This window comes from Lepidochelys kempii, chromosome 9, assembly GCF_965140265.1.
Source record: "Lepidochelys kempii isolate rLepKem1 chromosome 9, rLepKem1.hap2, whole genome shotgun sequence".
In the NCBI taxonomy this organism is placed as follows: domain Eukaryota; kingdom Metazoa; phylum Chordata; order Testudines; family Cheloniidae; genus Lepidochelys; species Lepidochelys kempii.
Genome location: NC_133264.1, coordinates 101,124,599 through 101,141,147, shown reverse-complemented (window position 1 = coordinate 101,141,147; position 16,549 = coordinate 101,124,599). Strand labels below are relative to the sequence as shown.

Sequence of the window (16,549 nt, the reverse complement as noted above, 5' to 3'; positions counted from 1 at the left end):
GAATAACATTAATGAGACATGTTCCTTGTTTAGAATAGCAGGCACATATCAGTTCCTCAAAAACAAAAGACAAACTGATGTCTCAGCCAAGTGTCAACAAAATCAAATGGTCTATCACCAGGTTAAGTGGCCATTCTTCGGCAGGAAAGAGGGCATGAGCAAGAAATTTACATTTTTGGCAAAGAAACAGCAGGAGGTTCTGGTCCCCACATATTTTCTGTCTCCTGAACCTCAGCTGGAGATAATTTTCAAAGAAAAAGACAACGATCAGAAAGAGGAACAGAGGTCCCAAAATACGCCTCCCTTTCTCTCTGCCATGGCATCACCACCACCTGACGGACAAGGAAATGAATGCTGAACTGGGGGAGGAGTCCTGACTGGTAGGATTCCATCCAGTAAGACTGCGAAAGCATGTGGTGAGAGAAACCTTTGCTTTGAATTCATTTAGCTTGTTAAGTTAAATGTTAATTTATTTTACCTTTTATTTTCTTGTAACCAATTCTGACTTTTACACCTCATTATTTGTAATCACTTAAAATCTTTTTGTAGTTAATAAATTTGCGTTATTGTTTTATCTAAACTAGCGAGAGTTCGGATTGAAATGTTTGGGAAATGCCATTTGGGAGAACAAGATTTGTGCATATCATTTTCTATTAATAAATGACAGACCTTATATGAGCTCGTATCATCCGGGAGGCGGCTGGGCAGTACAAGACGCACATTTCTGAGGGAAAGTCTGGGACAGGGAGTTTGCTGGTGGGGGCTGGAGAAGTGAGGGGACACAGCCGTCTATCAGTCCAGATTGTACCCTGGGGGATGTCTCAGAAGCCCAGGCAGCAGCCTATGAATTCTTCCCTACTACAATATTCAGTGCTAACTGAAGGACAATAATAATGATTTTGAGAGTCCCAGATTCCAGACCCAAACCCAAACTTTCCCAGGGCCATTGAGACCTGGGGTTTGGTACGGACAAGTTTAGAGATAGGGCTCCAAGCCGCAAGCTCCAGATCCAGAGTTTGGGGGGTTCCAACCTAGGCTTTTGGTTTGGGCACATCTCTGCTAGAATAATTTGATACAAAGGCTGTTTTCAGGAGCCCCAAACCTTGGCTTTCAGGGTTCATGCTTTGTTCCCCATGTCTAGGTGCTAACATCTGTGTGTGGCATTTACCTATGTAATGTCATGTAATGGGGACACCAGCAACAAAAACAGAATTGCGATGGCTGTTTCTTTGTGTGATTCTAACGTGCTGTTTGCCCTGTGAGACGCCTCACCTGGCACCCAAATGCTTCCCTGCCAAGCTGGTACGTACCAATAATAAAACTCATAACGTGCCCCAGGAGGAGCTAGCCGGCCCAGCTGCCAAGTGCACGTCAGGTGCTCCCAATCGTAATAGACACAGTGGAGGTCTCTGATCTGTGACTCCAGATCGCCTGTTAAAATAAAAGGAAATAATGACTATTATTTGAAAGGCCCCATTTGGGCTGAGCTGAGAAATAACCTTGCCAACCCATTTGATTTCTCTGAGCAATCATGACAACTCATGTAAACAGAACAATCAAGATAATTTGATAGTGATCATGCCAAAGGGATTCGCTACCTTGGTAAACACTTCATTTTAAGTGACCCTTTGCATATCAAACCCAATTTACATTTATTTATTTGCAATGGAAAGGTGAAGGCTTAATTATTCAGAGGTGACTTGTCTGAGCAATTGAGCAGATTTCAGCTAAGGGAGGCAGGGTTACATGGCAGGAGGGCCAGTCTCTGGTCTATGACTTGATGCGCATTCTCAGACAACTCACTTCACTGCTCTGCAATACTTTGCAAAGGGTTTTGAGAGCCGGAGGGGAAAGGCAGCATGCAGGCGAGACAATACTGGTGATCACTGATGGGGGCACAGGGGAGATCGAGCTGAAGTTCTTCCATCTAGGGACTGCAGAGGCATGCGTCCAAGCATACGTGAGCAGGGAGGTTAAGCCAGAGAGCTGCTGTCACGGCTCGGGCATGGGACGACAGGCGTTTAAGGATGTGTCTACACCGTGATTAAAAACCCACGGCTGGCCTGTGCCAGCTGACTCAGGGGCCATTTAACTGCTGTGTAGATTTTTGTGCTCGGGCTGTAGCCTGGGCTCTGGGACACTGTGAGGTGGGAGGATCCCAGATCTTGGGCTGCAGCCCAAGCCCAAAAGTCTGCACTGCAATGAAACAGTCCCAAGAGCACCGAGCCAGCTGGCACGGGCCAGCCGCGGGTGTCTAACTGCAGTGTAGACAGACCCTAAGTCCACAACCCTCAAATAACAATAACAATTTGCTAAGCAAAAAATTGGCATAACCTGGCAAAGAACATTTTTTGCATCTAGCAGCCTGACAGGCTCTGCTACACCTAATGCCCGTCAGACGATGGAGACATACTGGAGCAGCAATAACTTGGTTGCAGAACCTTTCAGTCAGGTCAACACATTTTTCCAGGAAGGTATAAGGCCTGGAAAGGTCACGTGGGGAATGGCAGCCTGCTCCTAACCTTGTGAAGGAAGCTGGAAGGTAGCGTGAGTCCAGTCACTCTTCACTTCAGATTCATTCGTACAACGTCCTTCCAGCAGAGTCTGGACCTTTGCTTCAGTTCTCTTGCTGAGATCAAATCCAACGCCATATTTTAACTTCTTAGTAAAAACAACCTGGTGTAAGACAGACAACACTGTAATAAACTTTTGATGTGTATATTGGCTGCAAAGTTTGCCATGTGTGCTTGCTCTCTACACTGTACTATATTATATGTACACCATAGGTTTATACACACACACAATGTTGCCTGTGAACACAATACAGATCTTTTACATTCCTATCAAATTTACACTGTCCAATGCTTATCTAGCACCCGCCATTTCAGTCCTCTGCACTTCCCTCTATGGGGATGGATATCCTTCAAGGCACTGTAATGAAACACTGAAATTCATCCAATCTAATCCCAGGATCCAACTATTCCCGTGTCCTGTCTCAAACAGTAGCCAGCACCAGATATTACAGGAGAAGGTGCAAAAACTCCCCAATAGACAGTTCTGGAACAACCTGCCCAGAAGTAAAGATTCTTCCTTAACACTACCAGTGTATGTTGCCCCTGAATCAGTTAGTTTCTCGTTCGTATGGGTCTCTCACTACAACAGGGGACCATTTTAAAGAGGCGGCAGGGGGCTCAAGGGCAGGTGTCCCTTTGCAGCCTGCAAAGTTTAACAGAGATGCTATAGAACGTGCCAGCACAGATTAGAAGGACCTACCAGCAGAAGGGAGATGAGCCGCGCAAATCTGCCTTCCCTTTTAACTGATCCTTCATGTGGCAAAGTGCAACCAATCTCCCCAAGTCAGGGAGATGGAGCTAGTTAATTCCTTACCAGCACGGTTTGCTAGGAATTAGTCCCATCAAATCTGGGACTTGTACAATTTGTGTGAGCATTTAATATTTTTCCTGAACTTGAAAAAAAATTGTACATCACCTAGTAACTGGAAAACAAACAAACAGCAGCTTCAATTTAACAAACAATAAAGAAAAAGAAATTGAGAAGGATTAAAATTAAAGAGCAAGAAATGGGATTTATCTGAAGAAAAAGAAGAGAAAGAGCAGAACCCGATTCCTGTCCCACCTGCATCACTGCAGCGGGTGCACACAGCCCTTGTGCTTGCACTTCTCGCCAGTAGTCCAAGAATATTCAAGGCAGACTTTTGAGCTCTGTGCTTCTGACCAGCCTCTGACTAATTGCACGGCCCTGGGGGCTCTGACGCTCACACAGCCTTTTACACAAGCTGCTCCCTGTGGGCACAGGCGGTGAGCTATATTCCCACCTGGTGCCCGGGCACCAGCAACATTCAGAGCTCAGGGGCCCAGCTCCACCCATATTTGGAGCAGGGTGTCCGGTGGGACCCTCCACCTGCACAGGGGACCCCCCGCCCACAGTCACCGCTCCTGCCCCACGCTGGGCAAGGGGCAGCCCCCTCCCTCACCCCCAGTGAGGCTACGGTCAGGGACAACAGCAGGGGAGGAGGCGCACGCAGCTCCCCCCGGCACCCACCACAGGGAAGGGGAGGGAGATTCCTGGGCCTGAGAGGGGCCCTAGGACACGTGCAGTGACAGTGGTGGGGGGGAGTGTGCTGCTGGGGGGGCGGGAAAGGGGGGCTCCTCCCCCAGAGCTCGCTGCTGCCGGCAGGGAAAGGCATGGGGGGAGTCCTCCTCTCTGGCCCCTGTCCCGGAGCAGCCTGCCTGCACCCCAAACTCATCCCCAGGCCTGCACCACCCCAGGGCCCACGCTCCCAGCCAGAGCTTTCACCCCCCCAAACACACCCTCAACCCTCTGCCCCAGGCCTGAGCCCCTCCCACACCCCAAACCCCTCATCTCCAGCCCCAGCCAGAGCCCTCATCCCCCCACACCCCAACCCTGAGCCCCTCCCACACCCCAAACCCCTCATCTCCAGCCCCAGCCAGAGCCCTCATCCCCCCTACACCCCAACCCTCTGCCCCAGGCCTGAGCCCCTCCCACACCCCAAACCCCTCATCTCCAGCCCCAGCCAGAGCCCTCATCCCCCCTACACCCCAACCCTCTGCCCCAGGCCTGAGCCCCTCCCACACCCCAAACCCCTCATCTCCAGCCCCAGCCAGAGCCCTCATCCCCCCACACCCCAACCCTCTGCCCCAGGCCTGAGCCCCTCCCACACCCCAAACCCCTCATCTCCAGCCCCAGCCAGAGCCCTCATCCCCCCACACCCCAACCCTCTGCCCCAACCCGGAGCCCCTCCCACACCCCAAACCCCCCAGCCCCAGCCAGAGCCCTCATCCCCCCACACCCCAACCCTCTGCCCCAGGCCTGAGCCCCTCCCACACCCCAAACCCCCCAGCCCCAGCCAGAGCCCTCATCCCCCCACACCCCAACCCTCTGCCCCAGGCCTGAGCCCCTCCCACACCCCAAACCCCTCATCTCCAGCCCCAGCCAGAGCCCTCATCCCCCCACACCCCAACCCTCTGCCCCAGGCCTGAGCCCCTCCCACACCCCAAACCCCTCATCTCCAGCCCCAGCCAGAGCCCTCATCCCCCCTACACCCCAACCCTCTGCCCCAGCCCTGAGCCCCTCCCACACCCCAAACCCCTCATCTCCAGCCCCAGCCAGAGCCCTCATCCCCCCACACCCAACCCTCTGCCCCAGGCCTGAGCCCCTCCCACACCCCAAACCCCCCAGCCCCAGCCCTCATCCCCCCACACCCCAACCCTCTGCCCCAGGCCTGAGCCCCTCCAACACCACAAACCCCCCAGCCCCAGCCAGAGCCCTCATCCCCCCACACCCCAACCCTCTGCCCCAGGCCTGAGCCCCTCCCACACCCCAAACCCCCCAGCCCCAGCCAGAGCCCTCATCCCCCCACACCCCAACCCTCTGCCCCAGGCCTGAGCCCCTCCCACACCCCAAACCCCTCATCTCCAGCCCCAGCCAGAGCCCTCATCCCCCCTACACCCCAACCCTCTGCCCCAGGCCTGAGCCCCTCCCACACCCCAAACCCCCCAGCCCCAGCCAGAGCCCTCATCCCCCCACACCCCAACCCTCTGCCACAGCCCTGAGCCCCTCCCACACCCCAAACCCCTCATCTCCAGCCCCAGCCAGAGCCCTCATCCCCCCTACACCCCAACCCTCTGCCCCAGGCCTGAGCCCCTCCCACACCCCAAACCCCCCAGCCCCAGCCAGAGCCCTCATCCCCCCACACCCCAACCCTCTGCCACAGCCCTGAGCCCCTCCCACACCCCAAACCCCTCATCTCCAGCCCCAGCCAGAGCCCTCACCCCCCCACACACACACCCTCAACCCTCTGCCCCAGGCCTGAGCCCCTCCCACACCACAAACCCCTCATCTCCAGCCCCAGCCAGAGCCCTCATCCCCCCACACCCCAACCCTCTGCCACAGCCCTGAGCCCCTCCCACACCCCAAACCCCCCAGCCCCAGCCAGAGCCCTCATCCCCCCACACCCAACCCTCTGCCCCAACCCGGAGCCCCTCCCACACCCCAAACCCCCCAGCCCCAGCCAGAGCCCTCATCCCCCCACACCCCAACCCTCTGCCCCAGGCCTGAGCCCCTCCCACACCCCAAACCCCTCATCTCCAGCCCCAGCCAGAGCCCTCATCCCCCCACACCCAACCCTCTGCCCCAACCCGGAGCCCCCAACACCACAAACCCCTCATCTCCAGCCCCAGGCAGAGCCCTTATCCCCGCACCCCAACCCTCTGCCCCAGCCCTGAGCCTCCCCAACACCACAAACCCCTCATCTCCAGCCCCAGCCAGAGCCCTCATCTCCCCGCACCCCAACCCTCTGCCCCAGCCCTGAGCCTCTCTAAGCCCCCAAACCCCCAGCCCCAGAGCCCTGACCCCCCACACTCCTCCTCTCACCCTGAGCCCCTCCCACACCCCAAACCCCTCATCTGCAGCCACAGCCCACAACCCTCACCCCTGCACCCCTTCCCTCTGCACCCCCTCCCATCCCCAAACTCCCTCCCAGAGCCTGCACCCCAATCCCATTCCCCAGCCTAGGGCCTGCACCCCAGACCTCCTCCCCCACCCAAACTCCCTCCCAGAGCCTTGGGCAAGTGGGGGGGCAGAGTTTGGGGGGGCATGGTTTCTGGGCACCACCAAAATTTCTACAAACCTGCCACCCCTGCCTGTGGGCACAAGCTCCGGTTTTGTGACTTCATCTTTCATTTCATCTGTGTACTCTGGGCTGCCAGCAGAGTAAGTTAATTAATAAGCCCTGTCCCAGTCAAAACTTTTGGCAGGACACTGGGTATTTCACATGATGTTATCTGTGTCTTTCTCCCTGATCTGCATTTTACAAGATACTTTTGCTGCTTCATCTGAGTCTGCTTCTCCTCTTCTAGTCTGTCTCTTTATTTCTTCTTCTTCATCCTTGCAAATTTAGAAAATTCTGACTTTTTCCTGTAAATATTTCTTTGGGGTTTTGTTGAGCTTCTGCTAAAATAATCTTAGAAAAATCAGCACACCCAGACATTCCTGTGTCACTAAAGGTTTGACTTCCCCCAACCAAAGTGAAGAAACCCAGACACACACTTTACAGCACATTTCCCCTTTCATGACTTATTAAATTCCTCCTAGCAATGGGGATTGGTTAATAGAGCTCTTCCCTGCTTTAGGACTCTCATCATCTGAACAGTCAGCCAGACAAGTCTGTGGCCTAGAGCTAAAGGCAGCATGACAGAGTGTGCCCAGTGCTGACGAAACTGTCCAGCAGTGGTAGCGTGGCTAGTTGCCAGGCTATTGGCTGCACTGTGATATTCCAATTTCTATCCTTTTCACCTCGACTTGACCTGTTCTCTAGGAGCCCACTGAGATCACTGGAAAGACTCCCCTTGTCTTCTGTGGGTTTTGCAAATGGCCCTACAGAGAAGTGTGTCCAACACAAAATTGCCTGGTTTTTTTTGGCACTTCTAAATATCTGACAGTGAGCAATTGTAGCGTTGGGTATCTGTTCCTCTAGCCCCATGACATGTTTACCCATGTGGGAGCCTTATCTGCCAGCCCACTGACAAGTATTTCAACAATCCTCCTTGCAGTAAGCATATCTGTTCCCTCCTTGCTACATTTTCATGAGATAAGATCGGCAATTTTATTTTATGGATGATTTCGGTTCAAACCATCTCTCAGAGATAAATGTAAATAGTAATAAAAAAATACCATCGGGGTACAAGAAATGTTAGAATGTTATGAGACAGAATCAAACGTAATCTCACATTTATAAAGCGCTTTTCATCCCAAAAGATCGTAGGCACTTTACAGGCTCCCAGTTCTGCAGAGACTGACTACTATGAAATTACTCTTGGCAATAAGCACTACAACCAGTCGGAAGTGTTTGTAGAAGCAGGCCCTTAATCAGTCCCAAAGGTTTTGGCGGTTGCTGTTAAACTGTAAAATATTTCCATCCTAATCCCAGACCTATGTTTCGATATTGTTCATCTTTTTGGTTGATCGTTTGGCCTTGTCAAAGGAAGTTGCTCTAATTATTTTACAACTTCAAAGCATTCACTTTAAAAAGGTGTAATCAACAGATGAAACAAAGGGGAAGCAGTCGCAAAATACTATACACTAAGCTAGGCTTGATCTTACCTTCCAGTCTGCATCGCCAGTGCTACGGTATTTTAATTTATATTTTATTGTACACTGATCGAGGGTTAGCAGGGAAGGTGGAGGCTGCCATTCTATACAGAGATGGCCTAAAAGTCCAGGGTCAATTATCTGAAGATTGCGGGGAGGTTCGACTGAAACAGAAAAAGCAGTTGGATAAAAAGTTGTTTTAGAGAAATTTAAAAAATCCAGGTATTTCAAACTATGATTTTGCCCAGAAAATTCCCTTTTAGCCACAGAAGCTCAAAATGCTTTGCACCAAGGTTACGGTATCAGCGTAAAGCTGCCTCTGCCTCCAGGATTAAGCACAAATTACTTGGACTCAGTTCAAAAAGTGTTTTAACCTTGTTCAAAAGCAAGACTCAACAGTTTAGGGTAGGTTGTTAAGAATGCTGGAGCCCCTGAAATGGCAAGGCTTTACACACGTAATTGTAACTTGGACATGGCACCAGTGTTCCTAAATCTGTTCCTGTGAAAAATGTCACGTTTCTCACGTGTCCAGGCTGACTCAGCCTCCTCCAAGCACATATGTGCACAGCCAGGGAAACAATTTTGATGTAAAATCATCCCTGCCTCCCGCTGCCCCACCCCCGGCCAGCTTTTGCATGGTTTTATGCAAGATCACAGCTCTGCTTCACCCCACCGAGTCCCCTCCTGTGCTCACTTTTAAACCCTAATATCAACCAGTGTGGGTGATTTCAGATGACACTGCAAACGCGCCATGCAGATTGAGTAAAACCATAGGATGTCAGATCAAATCATTTTCTCTTTTGGGAGAACATATAGTAGCTAACCAATATCAGAGACAACTAGCCCCTCTCTCCTTAAATATTCTCTTCAGCGTATTAGATCTCAGTGGAACCCTGGTGGGGGCAGGGGAAGCCCTACTCACCTGGGCAGACTAGAATGCAAACCAAAATCAATTCTTATTTTGGGCACCTTCCATCATACAGAAGTACTTCTATTCTTATTTTCAGTCTGGTTTTTATTAAAATAATGTGAGAAAAAATGTCCTACATTACAATCACTGCTGTACCATAACAAACCAGAGTGCCTTGAAGACACATTTCATGTTTTTTAAAAAATATATTTCCCAGTTCCTCAGCTTTTTATTAAGAATGCCATTCTCTTTCATTAAGATTTCTGAGACCATTTATCTTTACTAGATCAATCCAGAATCAATTTCACATCTAAGATTTCTTTTTTCTATACACACTATCTTGAGACCCAGGATTACAATTTGGGTAATTGGGGTTTGTAGAGATTCAGTTACAGGACATAATTTATTCATAGTCACCTGGACTGACTGGTGGTTTTCATTGTAGGGTTTTAAAGATTGCTGTAGTGGCTACGCCATTAGGGGAATTGCAGGACTCCAGGCCCTTTGTGTCTTCTTCTTGGACTCTCATCCAATATCCACACACTCTTTCTATTCATTTTTCATGGAGCCTTAGGAGAGCTGGCTCCAGGAATCTCTTGCAATGGAAGATGACTTCATAAATCAGACTTCCAAGTGCTCCCAGAAGTCTTTGCAGGATAACGGCTCAGAGAGGATTGGTTTATTCTAACCAAGACCCCAAACACCACCACAAACTTTAAGCCTCCAGCCTTCATGCTTCAGGCCCCATATTTCTCAGTTTGTACAGCTCTGAGAAAAATCTGTGAGGGTGAACTGCACTGTTTAGACGGTGCAGCCTAACCTGTGAGCGAGGAACTCAGACTGCCGTATTTACGGTGCCGTTCGCAGCAATAGGATAAAAGGCATCAATGAATTAAGAGCTTTATTTTCTGTATTAGGTGTGCTCAGTTCACAAGTAACCAGATTCCGTCCCCTGTCCCAGCTGCTAGCCCTGTACACTCAGGCTGAGCAGAGCTCTGGGGTCCGAGAGTTATGCTGGGCTCTTTCCAGCACCAGTAATCCTAGGTCCAAATCAAGAGCTTTGGTTACACTTGTGCAATCTCCTGCAGTCAAATGATGCCTTGCAGACTCCTGGGCAGCCCTCTTGCTGTCAGCCAGGTTGCACAGAGGTAATTGCCTTGAATTGTTTGCCGCATGCTGCTGATGGATACGAAGGAAAAGACTCCATCGTGCTGTGCCTTAGCTGGGCTACGAGGCAGCCTCTGCTGACTGGGCCTCTCTGAGCTAGCACCGTTTGGTGGACACCCTGAAGCAGAGCAGGTAATGGTGCCACCACATGTCCTCATGCTCAGGGACTCCTTCCTGGTGCCCAGGGGTAATTTACACCTCCCTGGGCCAGCTCTGGTGAATCTGGCCCCATGGAAGTTTCACATGGAAGAGGACTGCAAGTCCGAGTCCCCAAGCCATGTGGCTCAATCACCGGAAGGTATTTATCTTTGAGAGGGGAACAGATGCGTTTCAGTTCCTCTCTTTGGCTAAAGGTGGACTTTATCATTGGAAGCACGCACTGCATTTTGATAGCAAACATTCATTACGAGAAGAAACAATTTTATTGTCAGTCCCCTTCAGGTTGTAAGTTAGACCCATCCACGAGATTAACCTGCTACATTCGGCTTCACCGGGAAATATTGGGGAGTATTTTTCTCGGACACCCAAGGTGTGTTTAGACATTGCACCAATGTGTAATAGATTTATTGTACATCAGCACTGGATGCCCCTTCCTGCTTCCATTGAAGTTCATTGCAAAGCTCCCATTAAGCCCTGTAGTATGTTTGCCCAGTCCTGCAATTGGATCCGTGCGCATAAACTCTTTGACAGGGATCTGCCCATTTGCAGGGTCAAAGCCATGAAAAGCTAAGACTTAGGAATCATCCTCATACTGTTTTAGACATAGCATATTCTGCATCTTGGCAGGGAGTAGACTAGACAGCCCTTGCGGTCCCTTCTAGCCCTATGCTCTATAAACAGAGTGGTAAATTTCTGCACATTATTTAAACTGAAGCGAGCATTAGACAGTAGCGTAATCATGAACGCTCCTTGATTTACCTGATGTCTGGTGTCCTGAGGAACCCGTGCAGAACCATGCTAGGATTGTGGTGACAGCACAAATCCACTGGATGTCCATTTGTGTGTAAGACTTCAAAGCTTCCCACTGGGAAGTGTATTATGCCAGAATATTTGCACACGAGAAACCTACAAAATAAGCAAGGTTGAAAACTAGTTAAGGTATATAACCAGCTACACCGGAGAAGCAGATTTCCCCCTGCCTCGTGAGCACAAGTAACCACCTCACAAGCATTATCAGTGTTGATACTAAATGCCTACCACAATGTTATATGCAGTGTGGTTGCAGCCATGATATTAGAGACACAAGGTAGGGGAGGGCCATCTCTTTATATTTGACCAGCTTCGGTTGGTGAGAGATGAGCTTTCAAGCTTACACAGACCTGCAAAAGAGCACTGTGTAAGCTTGTCTCTCTCATGGGGATTTCTGCAGAAAATGACCATTTTTAATTAACATTTTCAGGTTTTCATCAGAAAACAGAAACCCCCAAACCTGAACACTTTCCAGCTTTGAGCAACTGAAAACAGAAATTTCAGCCAGCTCCCAAAAACATTAAACATTTGATCAAAATTTCAGATTTTGGTGGCTCAAAACAAACCAAAAACAAACCTCTGTTTGCTGGGTTCCAGTTTCTCAATGAAAACATGGAAAAATGTGAAGAAAGTTTTTAGCAAAATACACACACACACACAAATCTGTATTTTCAGGGAAAGAAAACTCATTTCCTGCCCAGCTCTTCGCGATAGACTGGATCAGATGAGCTAGTCCAGGGGGCATCAAGAGACCTCTATTACATGAATCCTCCACTCAGACAACAGAGTCTGGGGCAGGGGCTCCCAGAAGAGGCAGACCAGGGGAAGATTTTAGGAGCTGTAGGGATGGAAGGGAACAGCAATCAGGGGCTCCTGAATAAATCCTGGATTAATAAAGGGTAGGAACAGGAAAGACACCCAGATCCATTCCCCTCTCTCCATCCCTCCCCCTTCAGCAGACAACCGCTCTTCCCCCCCATCCCCTCTAGGGTGACCAGATGTCCCGATTTGATAGGGACAGTCCCGATTTTTGGATGTTTTTCTTATGTAGGTGCCTATAACCCCCCACCACCGTCCCTATTTTTCACATTTGCTGTCTGGTCACCCTACCCCCCGCCCTCCAGGAGGTGAGAGATTTTGGAGAAGGGGGAGCAGGCGTCACCCAGCTCACCCCGAGACGCAAGGCTGATTCCAACAATTTCTCAGAATGGCTACTTGCCTTGGGAACTGGATCCCACACAGCAGCAGTGCAAACGGCTTTCAGACCACCGCTGGGGAAAGCCGGCAGGTTCACTGGGATGCCAGTGCACGAGATGGCGTATGAACGCGAGTAAGAATCGCTTACACTAGTGCCGGGACTGATGTCAAGGAACCAGCTGCTGTGTCAGCAGATGCAACTTCCACCGTAAAGTCAACTGAGGGGCAACAGTACACCGGAGTCTGGAAACCCAAGTTCCTGACTCCGGTAAACACCAATTCCACTTTCTTGCAGAATTTGAGACTTTCTCGCAGTCTGAAATATTCGGCTCCAACGAATGTGACTGGATTCAGTCTAAGAACAACCATCTGTTCTTACATCGCTTTCCCTTGGGCAGCTCCTCAGACCTACTGGTGTGACACCCCACCCCCCCCGCCATCACCAGAACGGACCGGAGCTCGGGCAGGGCTGAAGGTTGCATCCCAGAACTGTTGCTGCCCCATTGTCCAGAGACCCTCCCCTATACAGAGAGGCGCTCGGAGGTAGGGAACTGGAGCAGGCCCATATGTCTTGACAGAGTGGAGCTTGGATTGACAGAGTGGAGTTCTGGGGGGACAGTTGAGAGAGATAGAGAGGAAGGGAGCCTCCTGCTCCCCTCACCAACTGCCTGTTTTTTCAGGTTTCCCAACCCTCAAGTGGGAAACTGTCAAGTTCAGTCCCCACAGAGCCCATCGCCTCCCTGGGCAGAGAGTGGCTGCCTGGTGAACCACTGAGCTGCCACAGCCATCAGCCCGGCCACTGACCGCTACCTCAGGCAGGATGGAAAGTGGGCAGCTGATCGCCAAGCTCACTAGCCCATCCCATGGAGCTGGAAAGCGACTGCCAAGACCCAGACCACCCTGCGGTTCCTCAGGCCCCTCAGACAAGACAGACACCAGACCTCGGTGCCTGCAACGTTGACTGCTGCACTGCGGACAGGCCCCTGGACCAGCGGCTGGCAGGTTAGAGAGCTGACATAGCAACTAGGGGCAGGGAGACTTTGTGAGTGGTTAAATGAAAGAAAAAAAAAGGTTTAGGGCGTCCTCTATGGATGGCTGTGTATCTATATTTTAACAGTCTAGCCAGATTTACATGGTAATTTCAGAATTGCGTGCTCCTTTATGAAGTGAGTACAGTCCTCAGGGTGACGGGGGATTACCCATTATTTCTCAGGAGACACCACCAGTAGAGGAGTCCTGACTTCAGCAGGGAGACCCAGATGGGCAGAATGAGCCAGGACCTCAGGAGGTAAAGCACACCCCACACCTCCTGAGTCTGGGCCCTCAGAGCCACCAAGCGGTGGAGAGAAGGTTACACAGGAATTCATTTAAGCTTACAAACCCTGTGAAATAGGGGAGTGTTTTCTCCATAGGCATGTAAGGTATTCAACCCCAAGCAATTTACAGGAAAGCTGCCAGTCCAGCATCAGATCAATTTGGGATTTGCCTTCCTAAGGTATCCTTTTCAGAGTGGTAGCCATGTTAGTCTGTATCAACAAAGGCAATGAGGAGTCCTTGTGGAACTTTCGAGATTAACAAATTTATTTGGGCATAAACTTTCATGGGCTAAAACCCACTTCATCAGATGCATGGAGTTGAAAATACAGTAGCAGGCATAAATACATGAAAAGATGGGAGTTGCCTTACCAAGCGTGAGGTCAGTCTAACGAGACAATTCAATTAACAGTAGGACACCAAGGGAGAAAAAATAACACTTGTAGTGGTAATGAGAGTGGCCCATTGACAAGAAGGCGTGAGTAACAGTAAGGGGAAATTGGTATGGGGGAAATTAAGTTTAGGTTATCCTTGTTTACAGACTATGAACTAATCACACAAGACAGCAGAACTGTTTGACATTATGATAGGGTATGGTAGATGGATCCACACAAACTTTGTTTACTCAAGTCTAGCAAAGTAAGGAGAAAAAATACAGAGAGACTGCATACTTGGTGGGCTTCTAACAGGAGCTGGCAATGCCAGAGAGCCTGGAAGGGTTGGGTCTGCTACCACCCTCAATAATATTGCAGTACCAGGGTATCTGTTGGAGTGAGGAGAAACCTCATTGTCTTAAAAAAACACAAACAAAAAAACCAAACCACCACCACCAAACTTTATTGCAGCCAGAACCCTCACATACCACGGCCGACCTCCCCTGGAGCTGGCAACAGACGGCTTCACCCACTGAACAAATGTTGTCCTTCAAACCAGAACCTGGGATTTGTCCTGGAGCTGCTTTGCCTCGGGCTCCTCTGACTGACAGGCTGCAAACACAGAAAGCCGGCATGTAAATATAAAGCAGACCCTGGGCAGCTCCAGTTCACACTCTGCTCAGTTTATTTACAGCCCAGAGTGCCAGAAAGATTATACACTAGAGTACTAGCGGGTAGGATGAGAAGTAAAAGCCTGATGCTAGATTAAGGGATACTGAAGACAGGTGTTAGAAAATATCCTAACAGTAAAGAATTCCTACTGTTAAAAACACAGGATGGAGAGGAAAGAGTCCATAAAATACACATCAGTTGCTTTTAACAAGATCAGTTATAAAGGTAATTTTACTGGTTTCAAAAGTATTAAATTCTATATTCCAGTGGTGGGTGAAATTATCCCCTCTATTCCCTCCCTGCCTCCAAAGGGCATTTTGTGGCTCAGATAGTTTATACTGGTAAAGTGCTTTGACATGCTTGGATTAAAAGCTTTATATAATTGCAACTTGTGGTTTCTGCTACAATAAAAGAGACCAGAATGGTGCCAGAGAATGCAATGGCAGAGCCAGGAAGCACATACATTCTGAAATCAAAGACATGCACATAAATGTCAGTGACCAGCATAAACCAACAACCACAGGAGTATGAGAGTGGCTCTAGTTTATGGATATAATGAAGATGACAGTGAAATGTTCAATTTTTAGTGTGATATCAAGAAATACCAGGAGGATATTTACACACAGTAAACGAGAGAAGTTAGTTTGTAGAAAGTCAAATACAATATATGTGATCACAACATAAAATGTGTCCTGTTGAAAAACCATCAGACTTGGTATGTGCACATGCTCCAGTACCAGAAAGACCCTTACAATTAGGAGCCAGGTGAGAGACTGGTACAACCTTCCCTGTGAGCAGCACTGATTTGCAGAATTGAGAAAGACACCAGAAATAATTATATCGGTGATTTCCATTTCCCATCTAAAGAATTAAGCACAAACGGCCAACAGAAAACATTTAGTCCATGAGACAGATTTTAATAAAAATAATTGCAGTTAGTGTGTAACAAATACAGATTTGTAAGATGAGCTACAGCTAAACCAAGACACACAATGCAACTCAAGAACAACATTTTAAAACTGCAAAAATTCTTACCTGGAGTCCTGTGATGTGTTTTACAGCAGAGACTAAAGCAGGAGTGAGTGTTCTTTTCAGCAGGCAGCTCCTTAACTGCCTTGGTTAATAAGTATGTTGTTTGAAGAACTAGGAGTTTTCCACAAAGAGTCAGAGGGCTTTAGTCTGTTCCCCTCCACAAAATTGAGTGATCCATCGTAATCATGTTGAAATACTCAGAAGATCATAGCCTTGACCAGGCTAACCATTGGGACAGGAAATGCAGAAACTCCTGCTTTTGTTAAGCCTTGGTGTTAAACACTGCTATAAATATCCTGGTAAACACACAGAGATGGTTTGAGTGCTCTGATGATTCATTGTGATGGGAAACAAATGGCATATTTATAATTTCTCATCTCAAATTCCCTCTGCTCCAGGCACTGACACACCTCCCCACCCACCATGCTGCCAAGTAACACGCATCTTGCCACCACCCTGGCTGCCCTTCACCCCCTGTTTGGTTTGTCATTCGCTTCTCTCCCCCTTCAGGTGATCTAGTCTGAGGGCCCTCAGGATTCAGTCCTTCCTATCAGCTGTAGGATCTCAACCTGCACTTGAGCCCTGCATTCACTCTGTGATCACCCATCTCTCCTTCCAACACCTCCTGGCTTCCTTCCACTATTCATTCGGGGGGTGGGGGAGGATTCCCGCCTTGTGCAAAAGATATATAAGGGGTGGAACAGAACAAAGGAGGCTGCAGTCATGAGAAATCCCCTGTCTACCAGCTGAGCTGGAACAAGGGCTGTACCAGGGGAAAGGATTG

The 16,549-nt window shown here is 49.4% G+C and overlaps 1 protein-coding gene across 3 annotated transcripts in view; it reads right to left on the bottom strand.

Annotated features, from left to right (window-relative positions):
• IL13RA2 (interleukin 13 receptor subunit alpha 2) overlaps positions 1–16,055 on the bottom strand; it is a 32,801-nt gene extending 16,746 nt beyond the window's left edge. For 2 of the 3 annotated variants that reach the window (XM_073358584.1, XM_073358586.1), the window contains exons 1-6: positions 15,769–16,055; positions 14,550–14,673; positions 11,126–11,272; positions 8,143–8,294; positions 2,523–2,676; positions 1,311–1,431 (exon numbers count right to left, since the gene is read on the bottom strand). In XM_073358584.1, coding sequence (XP_073214685.1) covers positions 1,311–1,431; positions 2,523–2,676; positions 8,143–8,294; positions 11,126–11,204 — 506 coding nt within the window. In that variant the 5' untranslated portion in view covers positions 11,205–11,272; positions 14,550–14,673; positions 15,769–16,055. The remainder of the gene's footprint in view (positions 1–1,310; positions 1,432–2,522; positions 2,677–8,142; positions 8,295–11,125; positions 11,273–14,549; positions 14,674–15,768) is intronic. The other variant, XM_073358585.1, reaches the window with a different exon arrangement.
• Positions 16,056–16,549: the final 494 nt, after the last annotated feature.